The following is an 18349-nucleotide window of genomic DNA, read 5'->3' on the forward strand; positions in this document are numbered from 1 at the left end:
TCGGGTTGCTCATAAGTGATGTTGTGCCCTAGATTGGAGTGTCTCTTATTATATACCTCCTATTTATTTTTTGCGTATTTATCGGATTTCTTATTGTAGGGTTGCCCTTAGCGTCCACATATCCCCCAGAAATACGTCCACAGAGATGTTCAGTTGTTATATGTGATGTATTTGTTGCATCAGTGCTAATGTATAAGTGCAAATAATCGTAAAACCGGTTAACCACGATTTTTTCACTAAATCACTGCTATGTATGTGTTGTGTCCGTCCGTTTAATGACTCCAGGCGGACAGATTACAAAGGTTCCACATTTCCAAACAGTGTTTATACTGGTTTATGCTGTATTAACTGTAAACAAATATATACACACACACACACACACACACATACATATATATATATATATATATATATATTAGTACTGTTTTGGGCACTTGTGAAAAATGTTGCATAGTGAGAATGTCTTCAAAAAATAATGACATAAATAGTTTTCATTTATCAATTAACATCATACAAATTCCAGTAATCATAAAAAAGCTAAATCAATATTTGGTGTGGCCACCTTTGCCTTTAAAACAGCACCAATTCTCCTACGTACATCTGGACACAGTTTTCCTTGGTTGTTGGCAGATAGGATGTTCCAAGCTTCTTGGAGAATTCACCACAGTTCTTCTAACTATTTAGGTTGTCTCAATAGCTTCTGTCTCTTCATGTAATCTCAGACTGACACAATGTTCAGTGGGGGGCTCTGTGGGGGCAATGCCATCTCCTGCAGAGTGCCCTGTTCTTCTATTCTAATCTTTTCTATTTGCAGAAGGAATGTTTGGGAGTCTAAAATTTATTTTTCCTATTGACATACTAAAGCTGAAAATATAAATAACCATCTTAAGACAAATGTTTTTGTGAAACATCTTAAGTGCCTAAAACGTTTGTTCAGTACTGTGTGTGTGTGTATATATATGTATATATATATATATATATATACACACACACACACACACACACACATATACACACACACAAGTTTCAGGTATACATAATTTTAATGATAAAAAGTATTCTGGATAACTATGTAGCTTTGAAAAGATGTCAATGCACATTCAGAACGTGTGTTCACCTTGTTCTTGAGTAGGAACTTGTTCCTGCATAGGAGAATCTCCCTGAGCCACTTCAGTATCTCTGTACTGTTGATCATTGGATGGCCAATCAGCTTCTTGCAGATCAAGAATAACACCTGAGAGCTGAAAGGAGAAAAAGAATACAATCAAATCCTCAACCGGTTGGCCGACTGAACAACCTCCTTATGTCAACTTTAGAGATCTTTGCATGTGTTGCCCACCTGATGTCCCAGAATGTTTCGATAGCTGCATCAGGGTTCCACTGCTCAATGGTTTCTGGTTGATGTAGCACCAAAAGCGCCTGGTCACAAAAAGGCACACTTAAGTCTCTAGTGTTCGCAAAACATCTCAATCATAACAGCTCAAGATAGTGAATAACAGCCATGAAAAAATTAAAAAAAAAAAAAAAAAAAATCGGGTAACAAATATAAATCTTATCCGGAGAACAGGAGATCTTACCTCCATGGCTTCCTGTGAGAGCTCTGTGCTGTGTGTGAGAGGAACCAGCTGGACCAGACCTTTGATGAGCTCAGCTGTGCTGTTCTGGATTTCCTGACCTGGTTTCCCTGGATTCTGATGGTGCGAAAACAGTCCATAGTCACATTTTGTCAAAATCAATGACTTCTTTCTAAATGTCCTTAAACTAAAATGCAACTCTTTAGATTAGAGAAGACACCTAGACACACCACTCAGGCCTAAATCATAATCATCCACATCCACAGTGTTACAGAAAGCCTTTGAGAGAAATCCATTCTTTTGAAAAAGGAATAAATCCCCATGTAAAACCTGATCTGGATAATCCAAGAATTAAAACAATCAGGAAACATTTAGCCTTGAAAAAACCCAAATACTGCTGGATTAGAGCATCTTATACGAATTTAAGGAACAACAAGTTTTAATGTTAACTCCTACTCGGTGCATTCATGAAAGATACTGAAATTAGCTGAACTCAAATTTCATTTAATTTCTCTTACTCCTCCATACTCACATGCAGCATTAGTTTGGGGTCAGCATGAATGAGTTTGACCAGTGCCAGCAGCAGGGAACGTGAGTCAAGATCTGTTGACTTCTCTTTGAACTTTAAACTGGTCGTCATTTTCTCCTTGAAAGTCAGGCTCTAAAAAAAAAAAAAAAAAAAAAAAGGAACTTTGTCAAGCAAAAAAAAAACTTCTATATATGACACCTGCTATGAGTTTGATAAGACACATATTCATAATGCAGGCATCAATGTGCATCTCACTAAGAGGATATAATATATAGTGTGTCTTACTGATGTCATCCTCAGGGGTGGATGTGCACTGAGACTCTGAATCACTCTGCCAAGTGTGTCAGAAAACATAGTGCGCAGTTCTCCTGAGTAACAGTAGATGGCGTCAATCTTCGGCCACCAGTCCAAGTCAGACTAATAGGAACATGGATAATAAACATTAACATGCAGCAAATGCCTTAATCACAGCAAGCAAGAACACTTCTGTAGCAACTCTAGAGCCATTTATAAAATCCAACTTACATTAGTGATAATTTTGTGCAGGGAGTTCACCAGGACGAAATGGAAGGTAGGAGGAGATGTTGAGGCCAAACATACCTAGCAAAGAAATTAATTTGATTTTAAGAAATACTGTACAGATATTACAATATTATAAAATGTATATGACAATTATATTACATCTAATACCAGTGAGAAAATGATGCACTTTGATAGAGAACAAATTTAGATTTGAAGGTTAAAGAAACATTAGATTTTTTTAGACATTTAAATGTTTTTTTATTATTTACACTGTTCAAATGAAATTTGAATAGCTCAGTATGTGGGTTAATCAACATGTCAATAGAAACAGCATTCTCAACCTATTTTACTTCCATAATGTGACATATCTCTGAGTGAAAATGGATGGTCAACATTAAAGAAAAATGTAAAGTGGACTTGGCTGCAGCCTCAAGAACACTCCAATCAGTGCAGTCAAAGCAGGCTTGTAGTTCCAGCTCTGCTTCGTTGGTCCATCTCTTTACAGTCCTTAATACAGGCTCAGCAGATTTTAATTTCTGTCTGTAGGCTGGAAGATGATGAACCAGACATTGATCAGAGAGTCCCAAAGCTGCTCTAGGAACAGAGCGATATGCATCCTTTATTGTTGTGTAGCAGTGATCCAGTATATTATAGTTTATATTAGTCTCTGGTTGGGCATGTAATGTGCTGTTTGTATTTGGGCAGTTCACGTGTGAGGTTTGCTTTGTTAAAATCCCCAAGAATAATAATAACTGAGTCCGGGTATTGTTGTTCTGTGTCTGTGATTTGATCAGCCAGCTGTTGCAGCGCTGTGTTCAAACACGTGTTTGGCGCGATATACACACTCACCAGAATAAACGAGGAAAACTCCCGCAGCGAGTAGAAAGGCTTACAGTTAATAAAGAGCACTTCCAAATTAGGACAGCACATCCTCTTTAACATTGTTACATCTGTACACCAACTTTCATTGATGTAAAAGCATGTTCCACCGCCTCTCGTTTCCCTGTTAACTCCGCGATGCGATCCGCTCTGAACAGCTGAAAGCCCAGCAGATGTAATGCGCTGTCCAGAATGGCTTCACTCAGCCAGGTTTCTGTGAAGCACAAGGCAGCAGAGGTTGAAAAGTCCTTGTTTGTGCGGGTGAGGAGATGTAGTTCTCCCGTTTTGTTAGGGAGAGAGCAGAGATTCGCAAGATGAATGCTCGGCAGCGTTGTTCGAAAGCCCCGCCGATGGTGCCTGACCAGCACACCTGCTCGTCTCCCTCGCCAGCGTCTCAAAGTGCGTTTAAACAACACAGCCGCGCCTCTGACTAAAATGTCAAACAAAACGTCCGAATATTCAAAATCCGGGAAAAGATTGACTGGTATAATCTGTCGAATGTTCAGCAGTCAAACTGACTGGAAAAAGATTACTAAACACAGGACAAACAAACAAAAACAACAAAACAATAGAAGCGCTCCACACCGAGGAGGCCATCATGATGTAAAAGGTTTTTTTTTTTAAATAAATTATGTCATGCATAAAGGTGGTTGAGAGAGTAGGGGCTGAAAAATATGAGGGCTTGATTGACTGGTTAGTGATCATCTCCAACAACAAAAATCTCAATGCACTGGTGACCCTAAACATGCTGGAATCTTTAAAGGAATATTCCGGGTACAATACAAGTTAAGTTCAGTCAACAGCACTGGTGGCATAATGTTGATTACCACTAAAATTCATTTCAACTTGTTCCTCATCTTTAAAAGAAACAAAAATTTAGGTTACAGTGAGACACTTAAAATGGAAGTGAATGGGGACACTTTTTGGAGGGTTTAAAAGCAGAAATGCGAAGCTTAAAATTTTATAAAATAACCCACATTCATTCTTATGTTTAAACTTGTGTTTTATTTGAGCTGTAAAGTTCAATCATCGTTTTTACAGTAATTTTAGGGTTTGAGTTTACAGCATTTCGTCGTCATGTTGGATACAGTTTTACATAGAAAAGGTAAGCAATTTTATCACACTAAAATCTCGTTAACACACATATTGTTTACGTCTTTTGGCTATACTTTTGGAATAGTATTTTTAACGTTAACGGATTGGCCCCATTTACTTCCATTGTAAGTGCCTCACCATAACTCAGATTATTTATTTTTTTTAAGAAAAAGGAGGAAAAAGTTTAAATACATTTTTGTTTATGCCACAAATACTGCTAATTGAGCTTAACTTGTATTCAACTCTGATTCCTGGAATAATCCTTTCAAGGGTCAGTAGCTGAGCTGACCTTAAAGTGCTGGTTGTTACGAGGATTAATACGATAACACGATACAAAGCAGTCGATCATCAGATCCACATCGGCACTCTGACAGCCCGCACCCCTCGAGAACGGCTTAGTTGGGTTAAACAGGAGACCCTGGGAGAACAGACAGACCAAGGTTACACACCCAAATATCCCTCCTCCAATCAAATTACAAGTTTCCACCAAGCAGATTCAGGTGACGAATCTGTACTAATTCACTCAGTATAGTTAAATATTTCCTCACTTACCTTAAGGTCCATGACAATGGACTGAACTAGGAGAAAGATGACTGAATTGTCCTCCCAATTGATGTAAGTGCAGGCTTTGCACAGTTTCACGCAAGCGAAGGCTGCACTTTCGGTCAACTGTCTGCTGCCGCTGTGCTGTCCCAGAGCCTTCCGCAGACTGTCCACAAAGGACTTCTGTTAAAAATAAATAAATAAATCAGCTTGCTTTATTAATCCAAGAAACCTGCTGGACATTTCCTACTTATTTTTCTCAGTAGCAATTAGACAAGAATTTAAAAATATGTTTAAAACCAACGGTAGTAGGACTCCACCATTTTGACAAAAATCATATAAACACTTATTTTTGTGGTGCAACTGTAGGCCATATTCTTTGTACACATTCAAAACACTCCAATTCACACTGTCTTCATTTATATTAAAATAAATTATACACAGCAAGCAAGCAACATGCCAACCCTAGAACTTTCAAATCATAATCAACAAAGTTGTTTTAGTGCAAGTTTAGTTTCAACACAACTACTTAAGCACATTGCAATCTCACTGACAGTCTTTCAAATAGAGTTTTGTTTCACTGGTCGAATTCAGCGCAGATTGGTTTGAATACAGCACACCATCTAAACTACAAACGTGCGGCACAGCCTCCAAAATAACTCCAAATTACACAATTTTTTCAGCTATAGTACTAAAGCTTCTTTTTCAGTGTCAGGTGATGTTTCTTCAGCACTCATTTATGTGGTCCACCACAAACAGAAGTGAAACTTAAAATAATGTATCTGTGTATCTGACTGTTCAAAACATTAGAACCAGTTGGCATTAGTGACATGCCTACAGACTCCTTTTAAAGGGATAGTTCATCCAAAAATTAAAATTCTGTAAACATTTACTCACCTTCGTGTTGTTCCAAACCCTTATGATTTACTTTCTACTGAGAAACACAAAAGGAGATATTAGGCATAATGTAAGCCACAGTCGCCTTTCATTTTCACTGCATCTTTTTCCATACAATAAAATGGTGAATGGTGACTGAGCCTAGTCATTCTACCTTAAATCTCCATTTCTGTGTTCCAAGGAAGAAAGTCAGTAATATGGGTTTGGAACAACATTAGGGTGAGTAAATGATGACCATTTTCATTTTTGGGTGTACTATCCCTTTAATTAGTTAATCACTTCTGCACTAATTGTATTCTTCATTAATGTACTTTGCATAATATACACTGATGAGCCAAAACATTATGACCAATCACAGGTGAAGCAAATAACGTTGATCAACTCCTAACAAGGCCACATATCAAGGACTGGGTAGATTAGATTGTAAGCGAACAATCAGTTATCGTAGTCAACGACTGGGTCAGAGCATCTCTGAAACATCAAGGCTTGGGGGGTGTTACTGGTCAGTAGTGGTGAGTACCTACCAACAGTGGTCCGAGGAGGGACAAACCGGCGACAGGGTGTTGGGCCCTCAAAGCTTATTGATGCGTGAGGGCAATGAAGGCTCAAGTCACAGAACATTTTCTGGATAGTTACTGGAGGAATGTGTCACAACACACAGTGCATCGCATACTGCTGCATATGGGGCTGCATAACCGCAGACCAGTCAGAGTGCCCATGATGACCCGTTCACCACCGAAAGCACCTTCAATGGGCGAGCGAGCGGCGGAACTGGAACTTGGAGCAGTGGAAGAAGGTCGCCTGGTCCGATGAGTTCCGTTTTCTTTTACATCACATGGATGGCCGTGTACGTGTAAGCCGTTTACCTGGGGAAGTGATGGCACCAGGATGTACTGTGGGAAGATGACAAGGAGGGAGTGTAATGCTCTGGGCAATGTTCTGCTAGGAAACCCTGGGTCTGGCCATTCATATGGACATCAATTTGACACGTGCCACCTACCTAAACATCGTTGCAGACCAGGTACACCCCTTCATGGCAATGGTATTCCCTGATGGCAGTGGCCTCTTTCAGCAGGATAATGTGCCCTGCCACACTGCACACATTGTTCAGGAATGGTTTGAGGAACATGATGAAGAGTTCAAGGTGTTGCCTTGGCCTCCAAATTCCCCAAATCTCAATCCAATTGAGCATCTGTTGGATATGCTGGACCAACAAGTCCGATCCACAGCGGCTGCACTTCGCAACTTACAGGACTTAAAGGATCTGCTGCTACTGTCTTGGTGCTAGATACCACAGGACACCTTCAGGGGCCTTGTAGAGTCCCTGCCTCAGCGGGTCAGTGCAGTTTTGGCGGCACACAGAGGACCAAAAGCATATTTTAAGCAGGTGGTCATGATGTTTTGGCTCATTAGTGGAATATACATTAATATAAAATTGTGCTGTCAAACTAAGTATATTTGCCAACCGCAGATAAACTGGAGCAGAAGTAATTGTGTGCGAGACCTCTAACCTTGTTGGCTTTCTCCTCTCCCCCCACTTCTTTGGTGATGCTCTGAGTGATCTCTGGACAGAGGATAAGTAGGATGATCTGTAGAGGCCACACAGCAGCCTTCCTCTTCGCACTTTCTGCGAAGCTGTCCACCAGGTCAAACAGCTTTTCTGCACAGTCTGCATATGCACACAAACGCATTCCCTCACACATCTAGACAAGAACTTCAACAATATGGTGAACGAGTGCATGCAGATATGATTTATCATGTCACTCACCGGCCATGTCTGCCTGGGGTCTCTGATAGAGCATGGTGAACTCATCAGGGTAGTGTTCCACCCAGTTCCAGAAGGCCTGACACAAACATCACGTATATTAACTATTGTTACCTTCTATCTGAAATTAACAAGAATTATTCATTGTAATAATCTATAGGGATGTTAAAAAATATCCCCAACTTGTTTTAATCTATTTTAATACTTGAGAAGCATATACCTTTTCCAAACTGCTGATTACTGCAAGCTGTGCAGGCTTTTTCAAAGATCTGAATTTGAGTACTGTTTCTAAAGGGAATATTTGAGAAGTTATCGGCTTTTCAACAGTATAGTCAAAAAGAGAAATCCATCTATAGAATAAAATTAGTGATAATTTTTATTATATACTGTATGTAAGGGTGAAACTCATGAAAACACAAGAAATGTTTGGGTCAAATTTCACCCCAAAATAGAGACTTTTTTAGGCCATTAAGATTTTTTAAAATTGTGATATTATTTTTATGAAAATTAAGCATGTTTAAACCATGCCTGACTGACAGTAGCCTACTGTAATGTGCAAAAAATGCACTCATCACCATAATGCAAATGTATGTATCAAGGTAGTATTTATGGTACTGAATTTAATTTATGCTGATTTCAATTTTACAAAAATCAATGTGTCCCGACAGGATGAAACAGATCTTTGCTTTACCTTGTAGCAGTCGCTTTAATTTAGAGCAGTCTACATTGATATACTGTATGAGTTCAATGTCGTGGACATCCACTGTGTCCTCTGTACAGACTGTGAGTTCCTGCAATCTGTAAGGAGACATCAGTAAAATGACATCAAGAGTTTAAAAAGGCTTTAATATCTTCATTTGTTGCTAATCAACACAAAACATTCATACAAACTACAAAGATGTATACAGACGTTTACAATAAGCATTTTTCATCAGTTATAATGGGTGTATTTTGGGGCTCAAACACACATAGAAAAAGGGCCTAGAACAGAGCCCTGTGGAACACCCTGGTGTTGTAGACACACCTGGTGGAGATACGGCTGAAGACGGCATTGAAGTTGTTGCAACTGAGGGAGAAAAGCACGGCGGAGGCCGAGCTGCGTAGCTGAGCTGCGTGCTGCTGGCCCTCGCGGTATGAGTGCAGGAAGTGACAGATCTCAGGCAGCAACTGCTTTACCAACATGGCCTCATCCAGCCTCAGACAGTCCTTGGGTTGCTGAGGAGTGCACATGTGAAAAGACACACACATGTGCATTATTTGTGTATGTTTAAGGCAGGACTGACCCGTGGGTTTGTGTGGCCCTAGGCGAAATCATGAAAATAGGCCCCATCTGTGTGAATATTGTCATAACTTTAAAACATTAATAGAACCACTGCAAACATGATAAGCCAATTATTTTATGAGAAAGCACTAAAAAATAAACACTCTACAGCTCGGTAGATGACAAATAAAGTGTCCAAGAACTTTTATTCCCCAACATGATGATGTTAAAAATGAAGAGGATAAAATGTACATGAATGTATAAGAAAAAGTGTGTTTTAGGGTGATGTGACAAGTCATCATTTCTTCACTATTTCATGTCAAATTTTTTAGTCACATTTTAACCTTTTTCTAGAAGTATAAATAGCCTAGTGTCTATTTATTTAGACTTATTTTCTGCATTTATGTCAGGCATGAGCACTGTTCAGAAAGAGGTGCGATCTATGTCTAATAATCCTGTGAAAAGAAACGATGCAAAAATTTGCTTCTTTCCAGCAATGCATTGTGGTATGCATAAATTATTGTGTACTGCTTATAGCTTTACTGTTTGCCGATTCTATATACACTGCTGTTACTGTAATTGTTGAAAGTTATACCTATTTGTCATTTGGTAATTATTCAGAGATCATCTTATTCTAAATATGTTGTTTTTGGTTATCACCATAATTGTGATAGGCAGCTATGTTAAATAATGCGTTGATCGCACTGATTGCATGATCTGTAACATACTTAGAGCTTCAGGGAATTTCAAAATAAAAGTCACTGATGTTTCTTAATATTTTTATGTAATGTTCATAATCTATGCACTTTATCTCCTGCTGGATTGGCTAGCCCTGGATTTTGGTATGTTTACACATTATTACAGTATACTGAAATAGTTTGTTATCTACAGTTTGTGTCTGTAAATGAGTGCATATGCAATATACTTTTTTGTTGTTGACAAATGGACATGAACTTTTCCCCCAACATCAAGATTTTACTTTATGATGGAGCCCTAACTAGCAACATTTTCAAGAATCCCAAGGATATTTTATTAAACAAATCTTAGAAATTATAACTTTGTCTTCATGTCAAGTGGCAGTGACTACTTATATAATCCCTTAAATGTATAATCTCCAAAATTGAAGCTCAAAAGTGGTTGGGTCTGATTTGATCCGAGTGAATTTTTTCCACAGGTCTAGCTTCTGATTCATGTAATTTGGCCGTTATTCTCATCCAAGAATCAGAGCATGTGTATCTACTTGCAGAGGCTACGCAAAATGTGCTTATATAAGTACACAATATATCCAACACAAGTGAGCTGAAAATCGCTGCACTGACGCTACAGTGGTAAAGCACTTTAGGATTGGCAGCAAGCAGGAAAGGGGGAAGAGACAGAACTGAAATTCAATGACAGGGCTCCCAACAAACACATTAGTGGATCAATACCCTACATGCGTACTGACGGGGTCAAGCAGAGCGTCCTGAATGTGTAACAATTATGGTGGAGCAGAGGCAGATCTGTATTATCATTTGACATTTATGACCACCAAAATTTGTCTGTGTGAAACAAATTTAAAGACCCCACGAAACGAATGAGTCGCATGGCGCCATGCGAGGTTCAGACGTGGGAACGGCGAGCTCTGTGCACTTTGCTAGTTTTAACACTATTATTGTCATAAACCAGTGAGAATCGATACACCCTGTTTCATAACTGTTCTAGGAAGGCAATGTGTCAAAGAATTCAAAATCTTCAGGCTCTGGAGACATTAAAAGACACTTACGTGCTCAAGCTGACGCCCCTGACAAGACCACCGACCACGGAGCCGATTTGGTCGGTGAAGTGCGGGAAATTAAGCGAGAATTGTTGAACTTGTCGGCAATGATGACGAAGGTCGTTGCTGACTTGGAGGATCTTGCTGTAATACGTCGATCGATCACTGCAATGGTGACGAAATTCACTGAAGTGGTTACAAGAGTGGGGGATGTGGAGAAACAGATCGATTATCTGGAAATTAGCCGCTAATCCGCTAGCTGCCAAAGTGGATTTGGAGCACGTCTGGGAGAAGCTGGAAGATATGGAGAATCGTAGTCTGCGAAATAACATCCATATTGTTGGAATTCCTGAGGAAGCAGAGGGTCAGAATATGGTGGAATTCCTGGACGGGTTCTTTCCGAGTCTGCTCGACATAACAGGCCATAAGATGGAAATCGAGCGAGCTCACAGGGTTCCGGCTCGGCGATCCGCTGAGGGAGACAGGCCCTGATCAATTCTGGCCAAATTTCTGAGATCATCCGATAAAGATCTCGTGTTACGTTAGGAGTGAAGGAAGGCTTTCTTGGAAAAACCACAGCATTTTCTTGTTCCCAGACTTTGATGGGAATTCGATGAGAGAAACGTGATCGATTCAAGTAATGCAAGAAACTCATACATCAACGGAAGGTCGCTTTTGCACTGATGTTCTCAGCCAAATTGAGAATAGATGCTAAGGATGGCCGTAAAATATTCACATGCCCACAGCAAGCATTGTCCTTCATAAAGTCAATGGAGTAAGTTATTTTGTGGTACTCACGTTGCAGCCAAGTGGGCCTGACTCACTGAACATTCACTTGACTGTTTCGAGGAACTGAGCGTCTTTTTTTTGTTTTTTTTGTGCTGGTTCTGCCTAGCGGCTGGAGTTCGTTTTGTGGAGGAACACACCTTCGGGACAGTTATGTGGATGAATCTACACGTTCTTTGTGTTTATTCCGCCTATTGGCTGGAGTTTGCTTTATAGATTATCTTTTGTTGTGTAATTCTGTCTCTCAAAATTTGTATAGAAACACCGGAATGGGTTCAGCATTCCGTGAATGGGTTGGGGATTTTTCCCCTTTTTCTCCCAATTTGGAATGCCCAATTCCCAATGCGCTCTAAGTCCTCGTGGTCGCGTAGTGATTCGCCTCAGTCCGGGTGGCAGAGGACGAATCCCAGCTGCCTCAGCATCTGAGACGTCAACCCACGCATCTTATCACGTGGCTTGTTGAGCGCGTTGCCACGGAGACATAGTGCGTGTGGAGGCTTCACGCCACCCACCGCGGCAACCATGCCCAACTCACCACGCGCCCCACAGAGAACGTACCACATTATAGTGACCACGAGGAGTTTACCCCATGTGACTCTACCCTCCCTAGCAACCGAGCCAATTTGGTTGCTTAGGAGACCTGGCTGGAGTCACTCAGCACGCCCTGGGATTCGAACTAGCGAGCTAGCGAACTCCAGGGGTGGTAGCCAGCGTATTTTACCACTGAGCTACCCAGGCCCCCGGGTAGTTTTTTTTGCCAATGTGTGAATGGCTTGTAACGCAATTCAAAAAACGAACCCTTCCCGGACTTCCTAGGTTGCCCATTAAAGCCTGTAGACTGATTTTCATGCGAAGGGAGCGGGTTGCTTTTGCTGGGAAAATCTAAAGGATGTGATGTTTATGCGCGCTCCCGAGAGCCTTGCCTCAGTAATAGCTTCTCTTCCACTATTCAACAGCAACAACAAATTGCAACACTAGGTAACGTTATCTTAGGAATGGAATACAGCAAACGTCCGGCTCCCAGCACAACACCGACCCCTACACAAACTCAGAGTAAGCCAAAAAAAAAACAAAAAAACATTTATCTACTGAATCCCATCTGGCTAAGCGGGAACGTGATTGTGGTCGAGCGAAAACTAGAGTGAACATCGGCAGGGCATTTGATTCCTGGAGGGACCTTTGTTCGGTTTTGGGGATCAAAACCAACCCTGAATTGGTGTTTTTCTTATTGGACAGGTAAGCTTACATAACTGCAAAGCATGTGAAATACAGTGCCTTAAGGATTGATCAGTGTGATTTTAGCTCATTTGATCTTGCCTGCTAACGTTGATGAACTGCAAGCTACCTTGCTTCATAACTTTCAAATAATTTCAATGATCTTCTCTTTATATTAAAAGTCAGGTATACAGGATAAATTTAAGCAAATACGCTGGTTTCTTGATCGTAGTACAACATATGACATAAAAAACATACAATAGTGCAACATAACAGAGCAGTGCAACCATAAACTGTCTGGTATAGTTCGGTAGTATGTAGCTGTATGTGTGTATCAGTATGCTATGTTAGCTGATAAGTAGTTTTAGTTTAGTCTCAAAATTTGTAGTAAAACAACCATAACTGTGTAATTTTAATTATGCTACCTCATCTGTCAGCATGATGCCGGTGGATCACATTCAGTCTCTTTGTACGTTACGTCATTGTTTTGGCCGATGTCCCTATGGGAGTGCGTGCACGAGCGTGAGCGACAGGTAGCTGGCTGCAGTTCACTTAACAGCCACAGGTGTCATTAATAACAAGGGTTTCTGAATCTTACATACTGCACCTTTAAGCAAAGAAATATTATATAGTGTTTCTTCAAGAAACACATCTTTCCTCGCAGGAAGCTGGAAAATTTGGGATGATATGGGGTGGACAGGTTTTCTTTAGTGCTGGCTCAAGTAAGAGCAGGGGAGTCATTACTTTGATAAGTAAAAATCCACAATTCAAATGTCTCAAACAGATTAAAGATAAATTAGGAAGAGTCATTATTGTTTTAGCAGAAATGCAGGGGCAAAGTCTTATTTTGGCTAATATTTACGCACCTAACGTGATGTCACGTTATGATGATTAGGGCTTTTTTATAGATCTTGAAGGGATGTTGCAAGCCGCTGGCAAAAAATAAAGAATCGCAATAATATCGTATTGTGACCTAAATATCAATATTATATTGCTCACAAGTTACCTTGTGATTCCCACCCCTGGAAAGAATAATACAGATTTCTGTAAGATTCTGTCTATATCACAATTGTTTTAGTCATAAAAAAAAAAGTGAATAAATTAATGTATATAGCAAATACAGCATATACAGCAATTACAGCGTTTTGTAAGGGTTTGTGGCCCAGGTAAACACAAAATGTCATATTTGGGTGCTAGGCTGAAAAAGTTTAAGAACACCTGTAATATTTTAATATGAGTTTTGAGTTGTTAATTTCAATCCTGAAAAGTATAGAAGAAAAGTAAATTATATTTACTAAATATATCCTCTATACTAAAAGTAGACCTCACCATATTAACTCGTTATAAAATCAGTATGAAATTATTTTGAAATGACCCAAGAAAGTGTCACATTTTGCAAAAGCAAAACAAAATGCACAGAACAGTGAACAGCAGTCTTGCTATCTTAGCAGGAAAAATAATGAAAAATCTACACAGGAAAATCCAGACGATCTCAAGATGAGGAAACACCTGCAAATGTAATAATCTCCTGCCATGGCCGGACCAAAGCAGTCTGTCTGGGAGTAAAAGCTGTTTTAATTTAATTGTTTTACCAGGGCTCTGTATCTAAGACTTAGACAAGTGTTCATGAGCAACCATAGACCATTTCTGGACATTTTCCTACCAACAAGACAAGAACACAATAATCTGAGATTCCCGATATCCCTATAAAAGTCACTGGAATTTGTGTTAAGGTTGCTTTACGTCATGTTTGTCTATATTTCAACGGTGCATTTGCCATAAGATTTCAATGAGATATGTCTTTCCTGTGTTCTGATTCAGGTCAGGGTGTGGGCAGGCACTTATGGAACAACTGTGACTGTAAAGCAGTTCAGCTATAAAGCTGAAATTGCAGTGTGTAACAAAAGGCAGGATGTAGGACAGTGAAAAAATGGGATTGGTTGTACAAAGTCCACTCTGGGATAGGATGGGCTGCTCACCCCTGCCAGACACTTCTCCAGTGTGTCCAGAATAATCAGCTGGGAGAGGTAGAGGTTCTTCTCGGCAGCATCGCCGAAGATTCGCTACAAATGAGACATACAAAAATGCATAATCAAAAACAGACACTGGAACAACAAAATCCATTTTACAAAGTGGGCAAATTGAATGTTATAGACTGGACTCACCATATTGTTCACATTTTTGAGTATGTTGGTCAGGCCATTGATGACAAGGGCAAATTTGTACTTGGAGATGTTTATCAGACATTCTTTGTTGTGCTCTGTGCTCACTTTGGTGTGGGTGCTCTGTTGTCCTGTTTTAATAGGGAGCTGTGAGTGACAGTCAGACAGAGAGACAGAGAAAAGTTATTTAACGCAAAATCTTCTGCAAAAAAAAAAAAAAAAAAAAAAAAAAAAAACATCTATCAGAGCACCGATGAACATAATGGGACCAGATATGGGTTTTTCAAAGGGGAATACCCATTTCCAGATTGCAGGCCGGGTGGTCAATATATACACAATACAATTATATGGGAGCAAATTAGATGCCCACACAAAATTTGCCACAAAACTGATGCGACCAATTTGAATTCTAGTGAGAATTTTCTAGGTTAAAGCGCTATGGAGGAAGTCAAACCTCTCGCAGATGCAGTTGAGATTTAATCTATGCAAAATCGTTTCAGTGGAGTACCTGTGTTAGTTAAGCTTCAGATGTGTGTGCTTGTCATCTTGTCACCCTGCATGTTCCAATCAGACAGACACACTGAGGAAGAGCTCTGAAGTTCTCATCAATGGGTATGTAATCGCTTTTTCAAGTTTTCCGAACGGACGGTTATTTCCTTTTAAATCCGCATGCAAGTTTAAACATTTGTTCAGCGAGTGACTGACTGGTGAGAGGTGGTTCTTTGCTGCCGTCCAGGATGCATCAGGATTGCGTTTTAAACCTCAAATGCAATGTGGTTTTTGACTACCTCTGTATGTTTTTTGTGATCCAATCACAAAACACTTTGCACCCCATTTACAACTATATTTAGCGCTGACCATTTGCGATCGGATTATCCGAAACGCGTCTTATTACCAGCTGTAAACATGATCAAAAATTACTGCAGACAGTGGTAGGGAATGCTGTAGAACAACTTCCAGCAGAAGTCCCACCCAAATTCGTTTCCCCACTAAGACCCCCAGGAAAAAGGTGGATAGAGTTGTAATATATTTTTATTCAATTTCAGGCATCTTGATTTTATTTTGAATCGTACTTTTATTATGACGAGTGTTTTTTGCCGGAAGATTCACTTTCCCGGATAAACAGTTTGCGACACGCAGCTCGGTGTGATCACTGAAGACTTTTAAGTCACGTCTGAAATTTCATCTCTTTACACTGTCCTTTGAATCTGACAAATGAAATGTAGGACACAGTTTTGGAGTGTATTTCAGATTACTGATGTTTGTGTATGTGGTAATTTTGAAAGGTTATGTTTTAAATGTTATTACTGTGAAGCACTTTGGTCAAATCTATTGTTTTAAATTAGATACAAATAAAGCTGAATTGAGATTAAAGGGCAAATATTTAATTATATAAATATATATTTTACATGTGCTGCATGGTTAACAATGGATAAGTGATCTGCTCTGTCATCTGATACAATATGAATGATTCTCAATGTCTGTGGAGTTTCTAATGTTTGAGCGGTCTGATTTAAACTACGCAGCTCGTCCACTGTAAGATTGCAGCCATTAGCGGTTTAATAAATCACACTAGGACGATTTTAATTTGATTAATTGTCCATTGAAGTGTACAAGGAGTAACAGAGCAGGCGTTCAAAATAAGCCAGTGAGTCACACTACACGCTGGTACTACCGTTACTGCAGAAACACTGGTATCATTAAAATATTGTTTTAGCATCGACTTGGTACCGAAGTACCAGTACTTTTGACAACACTAGTAGTAACAGTAACAGTGTTATTTTGACAAAACTGAAAAACGGTTTCATTTTAAATGATCTATTTGGTAGAATCTATTACACCCACTGAGCTATAATATAAATATCAGTGATTAGACCTAATTTTTTATTATAACTATGGCAGTTGTAATTTCAAAGGCTACATCCACATTAATCTGGAAACATTTGAAAACAGTTTTCATTTTCGAAACTCCCTCCATCACACTGCCATTTTCAAGCGTTTTCCAAAAGTTGCTCGTCCACACTGAAATGTATGAAAACACTTAAATCCCCTTAATGCACATGGATAAAACTGCCATTCCATTTACGATCTGAAATGCATATGTCCTCGCGTTCTATCACCGGACAGCAATTCTGAGTAAATTTCCCATTGCCTTTTAAGGAATGCAATGTGAATTTTTGAACAAAGTAACATTTATCTTTTACAATGCAATCAAAGTGGATAGCATACACAACAACAGCGCTACAACATGGGCCGTAATCTTGACTGTTTTTGGTTCATCGTCATCATTTTCCAATATCTCCGTTTTCCCTGTCGACACTACAATGCGAAGACAGTGCTTTCAAATTGATCCACTTGAGAGAGCGTTTTTGAAAATCTCAGTTTTCGCCATCACAAATGCCATCTCAGTATCAACGGAAGGCCTTTCGTGAGTAGTGAAAGAGATGCATTTTCAAACGAAAACGTATTAGTGTGGATGTAGCCTAAATGTGTTTAGGCTACTATTTTTTAATAACAAATACTATTACTTATTTATTTTAAAAAGACTAGTTACATTGACCTAACCACAATGAAAATCCATCCATGGTCTTATCTGTACTTATATGGCATTGCTCTTATACTAAAAAAAAAGTACATTAAAGGCATATTCCAGGTTCAATGCAAGTTAAGCTCAATCTACAGCATTTGTGGCATAATATTGATTACCACAAAAAACTATTTTGACTTGCCCCTCCTTTTCTTTAAAAAAAGCAAAAATCGAGATTACAGTGAGGCACTTACAATCAAAGTGAATGGGGGCCAATCTGTAAACATTAAAATACACACTATTTCGGAAATATGACAAGACATAATCGATGTGTGTCAACATGATTTTAGTGTGATAAAATCACTTACTAACCTTTTCTGTGTAAAGTTATAGCTAATTTTACAACTTCCTTGTCATGACGATGTAATGTCAACAAACTAAAACCTTAAAATGACTAAAATAAATATTACAATTTAAACAACAGCTCAAATAATACACTTGCATTTTAACAGAAGAATTAATGTAAGTGCTTTCATAAAATTATAAACTAGGGCTGGGCGGTTTTTCCAATTTTTCCGATTAATCTGAATTTGCGTTTTGACACAATTTTTTATTTTTCTTAAATCGAGAAATCAAGATACTGCAAACACTATATTTAGATACGTTGTAAATCAACCAAAGGGTGATGCTTGTATTAACGGCGCTCCCGATCTGATCAGCTGCACGTGTGGCACGCTCCAAATGAACGTGACAGGTTAACAACAGGGAGATTGATATTAAAGACAGCAATAATATTCCCAGTACAACTGTACGCAGTGTGATTGTAGGTCAGCTTCATCCA

At 39.3% G+C, this 18349-nt stretch overlaps 1 protein-coding gene across 9 annotated transcripts in view; it reads right to left on the reverse strand.

Annotated features, from left to right (window-relative positions):
- Positions 1-18349, reverse strand: part of LOC127421806 (neurofibromin) — a 123133-nt gene that overhangs the window by 92260 nt on the left and 12524 nt on the right. For all 9 annotated transcript variants that reach the window (XR_007894097.1, XR_007894098.1, XM_051664935.1 and 6 more), the window contains exons 2-16: positions 14985-15128; positions 14799-14882; positions 8829-9019; positions 8496-8602; positions 8025-8092; positions 7808-7883; positions 7551-7708; positions 5152-5325; positions 4889-5017; positions 2629-2703; positions 2389-2520; positions 2107-2235; positions 1578-1691; positions 1340-1419; positions 1118-1241 (exon numbers count right to left, since the gene is read on the reverse strand). Coding sequence is in view for 7 of the 9 variants with exons in the window: in XM_051664935.1 (XP_051520895.1) it covers positions 1118-1241; positions 1340-1419; positions 1578-1691; positions 2107-2235; positions 2389-2520; positions 2629-2703; positions 4889-5017; positions 5152-5325; positions 7551-7708; positions 7808-7883; positions 8025-8092; positions 8496-8602; positions 8829-9019; positions 14799-14882; positions 14985-15128 (1785 nt within the window). In the remaining 2 variants the exon portion in view is untranslated. The remainder of the gene's footprint in view (positions 1-1117; positions 1242-1339; positions 1420-1577; positions 1692-2106; positions 2236-2388; positions 2521-2628; positions 2704-4888; positions 5018-5151; positions 5326-7550; positions 7709-7807; positions 7884-8024; positions 8093-8495; positions 8603-8828; positions 9020-14798; positions 14883-14984; positions 15129-18349) is intronic.

Source organism: Myxocyprinus asiaticus, chromosome 31 (genome assembly GCF_019703515.2).
Source record: "Myxocyprinus asiaticus isolate MX2 ecotype Aquarium Trade chromosome 31, UBuf_Myxa_2, whole genome shotgun sequence".
Taxonomy (NCBI): Eukaryota; Metazoa; Chordata; class Actinopteri; order Cypriniformes; family Catostomidae; genus Myxocyprinus; species Myxocyprinus asiaticus.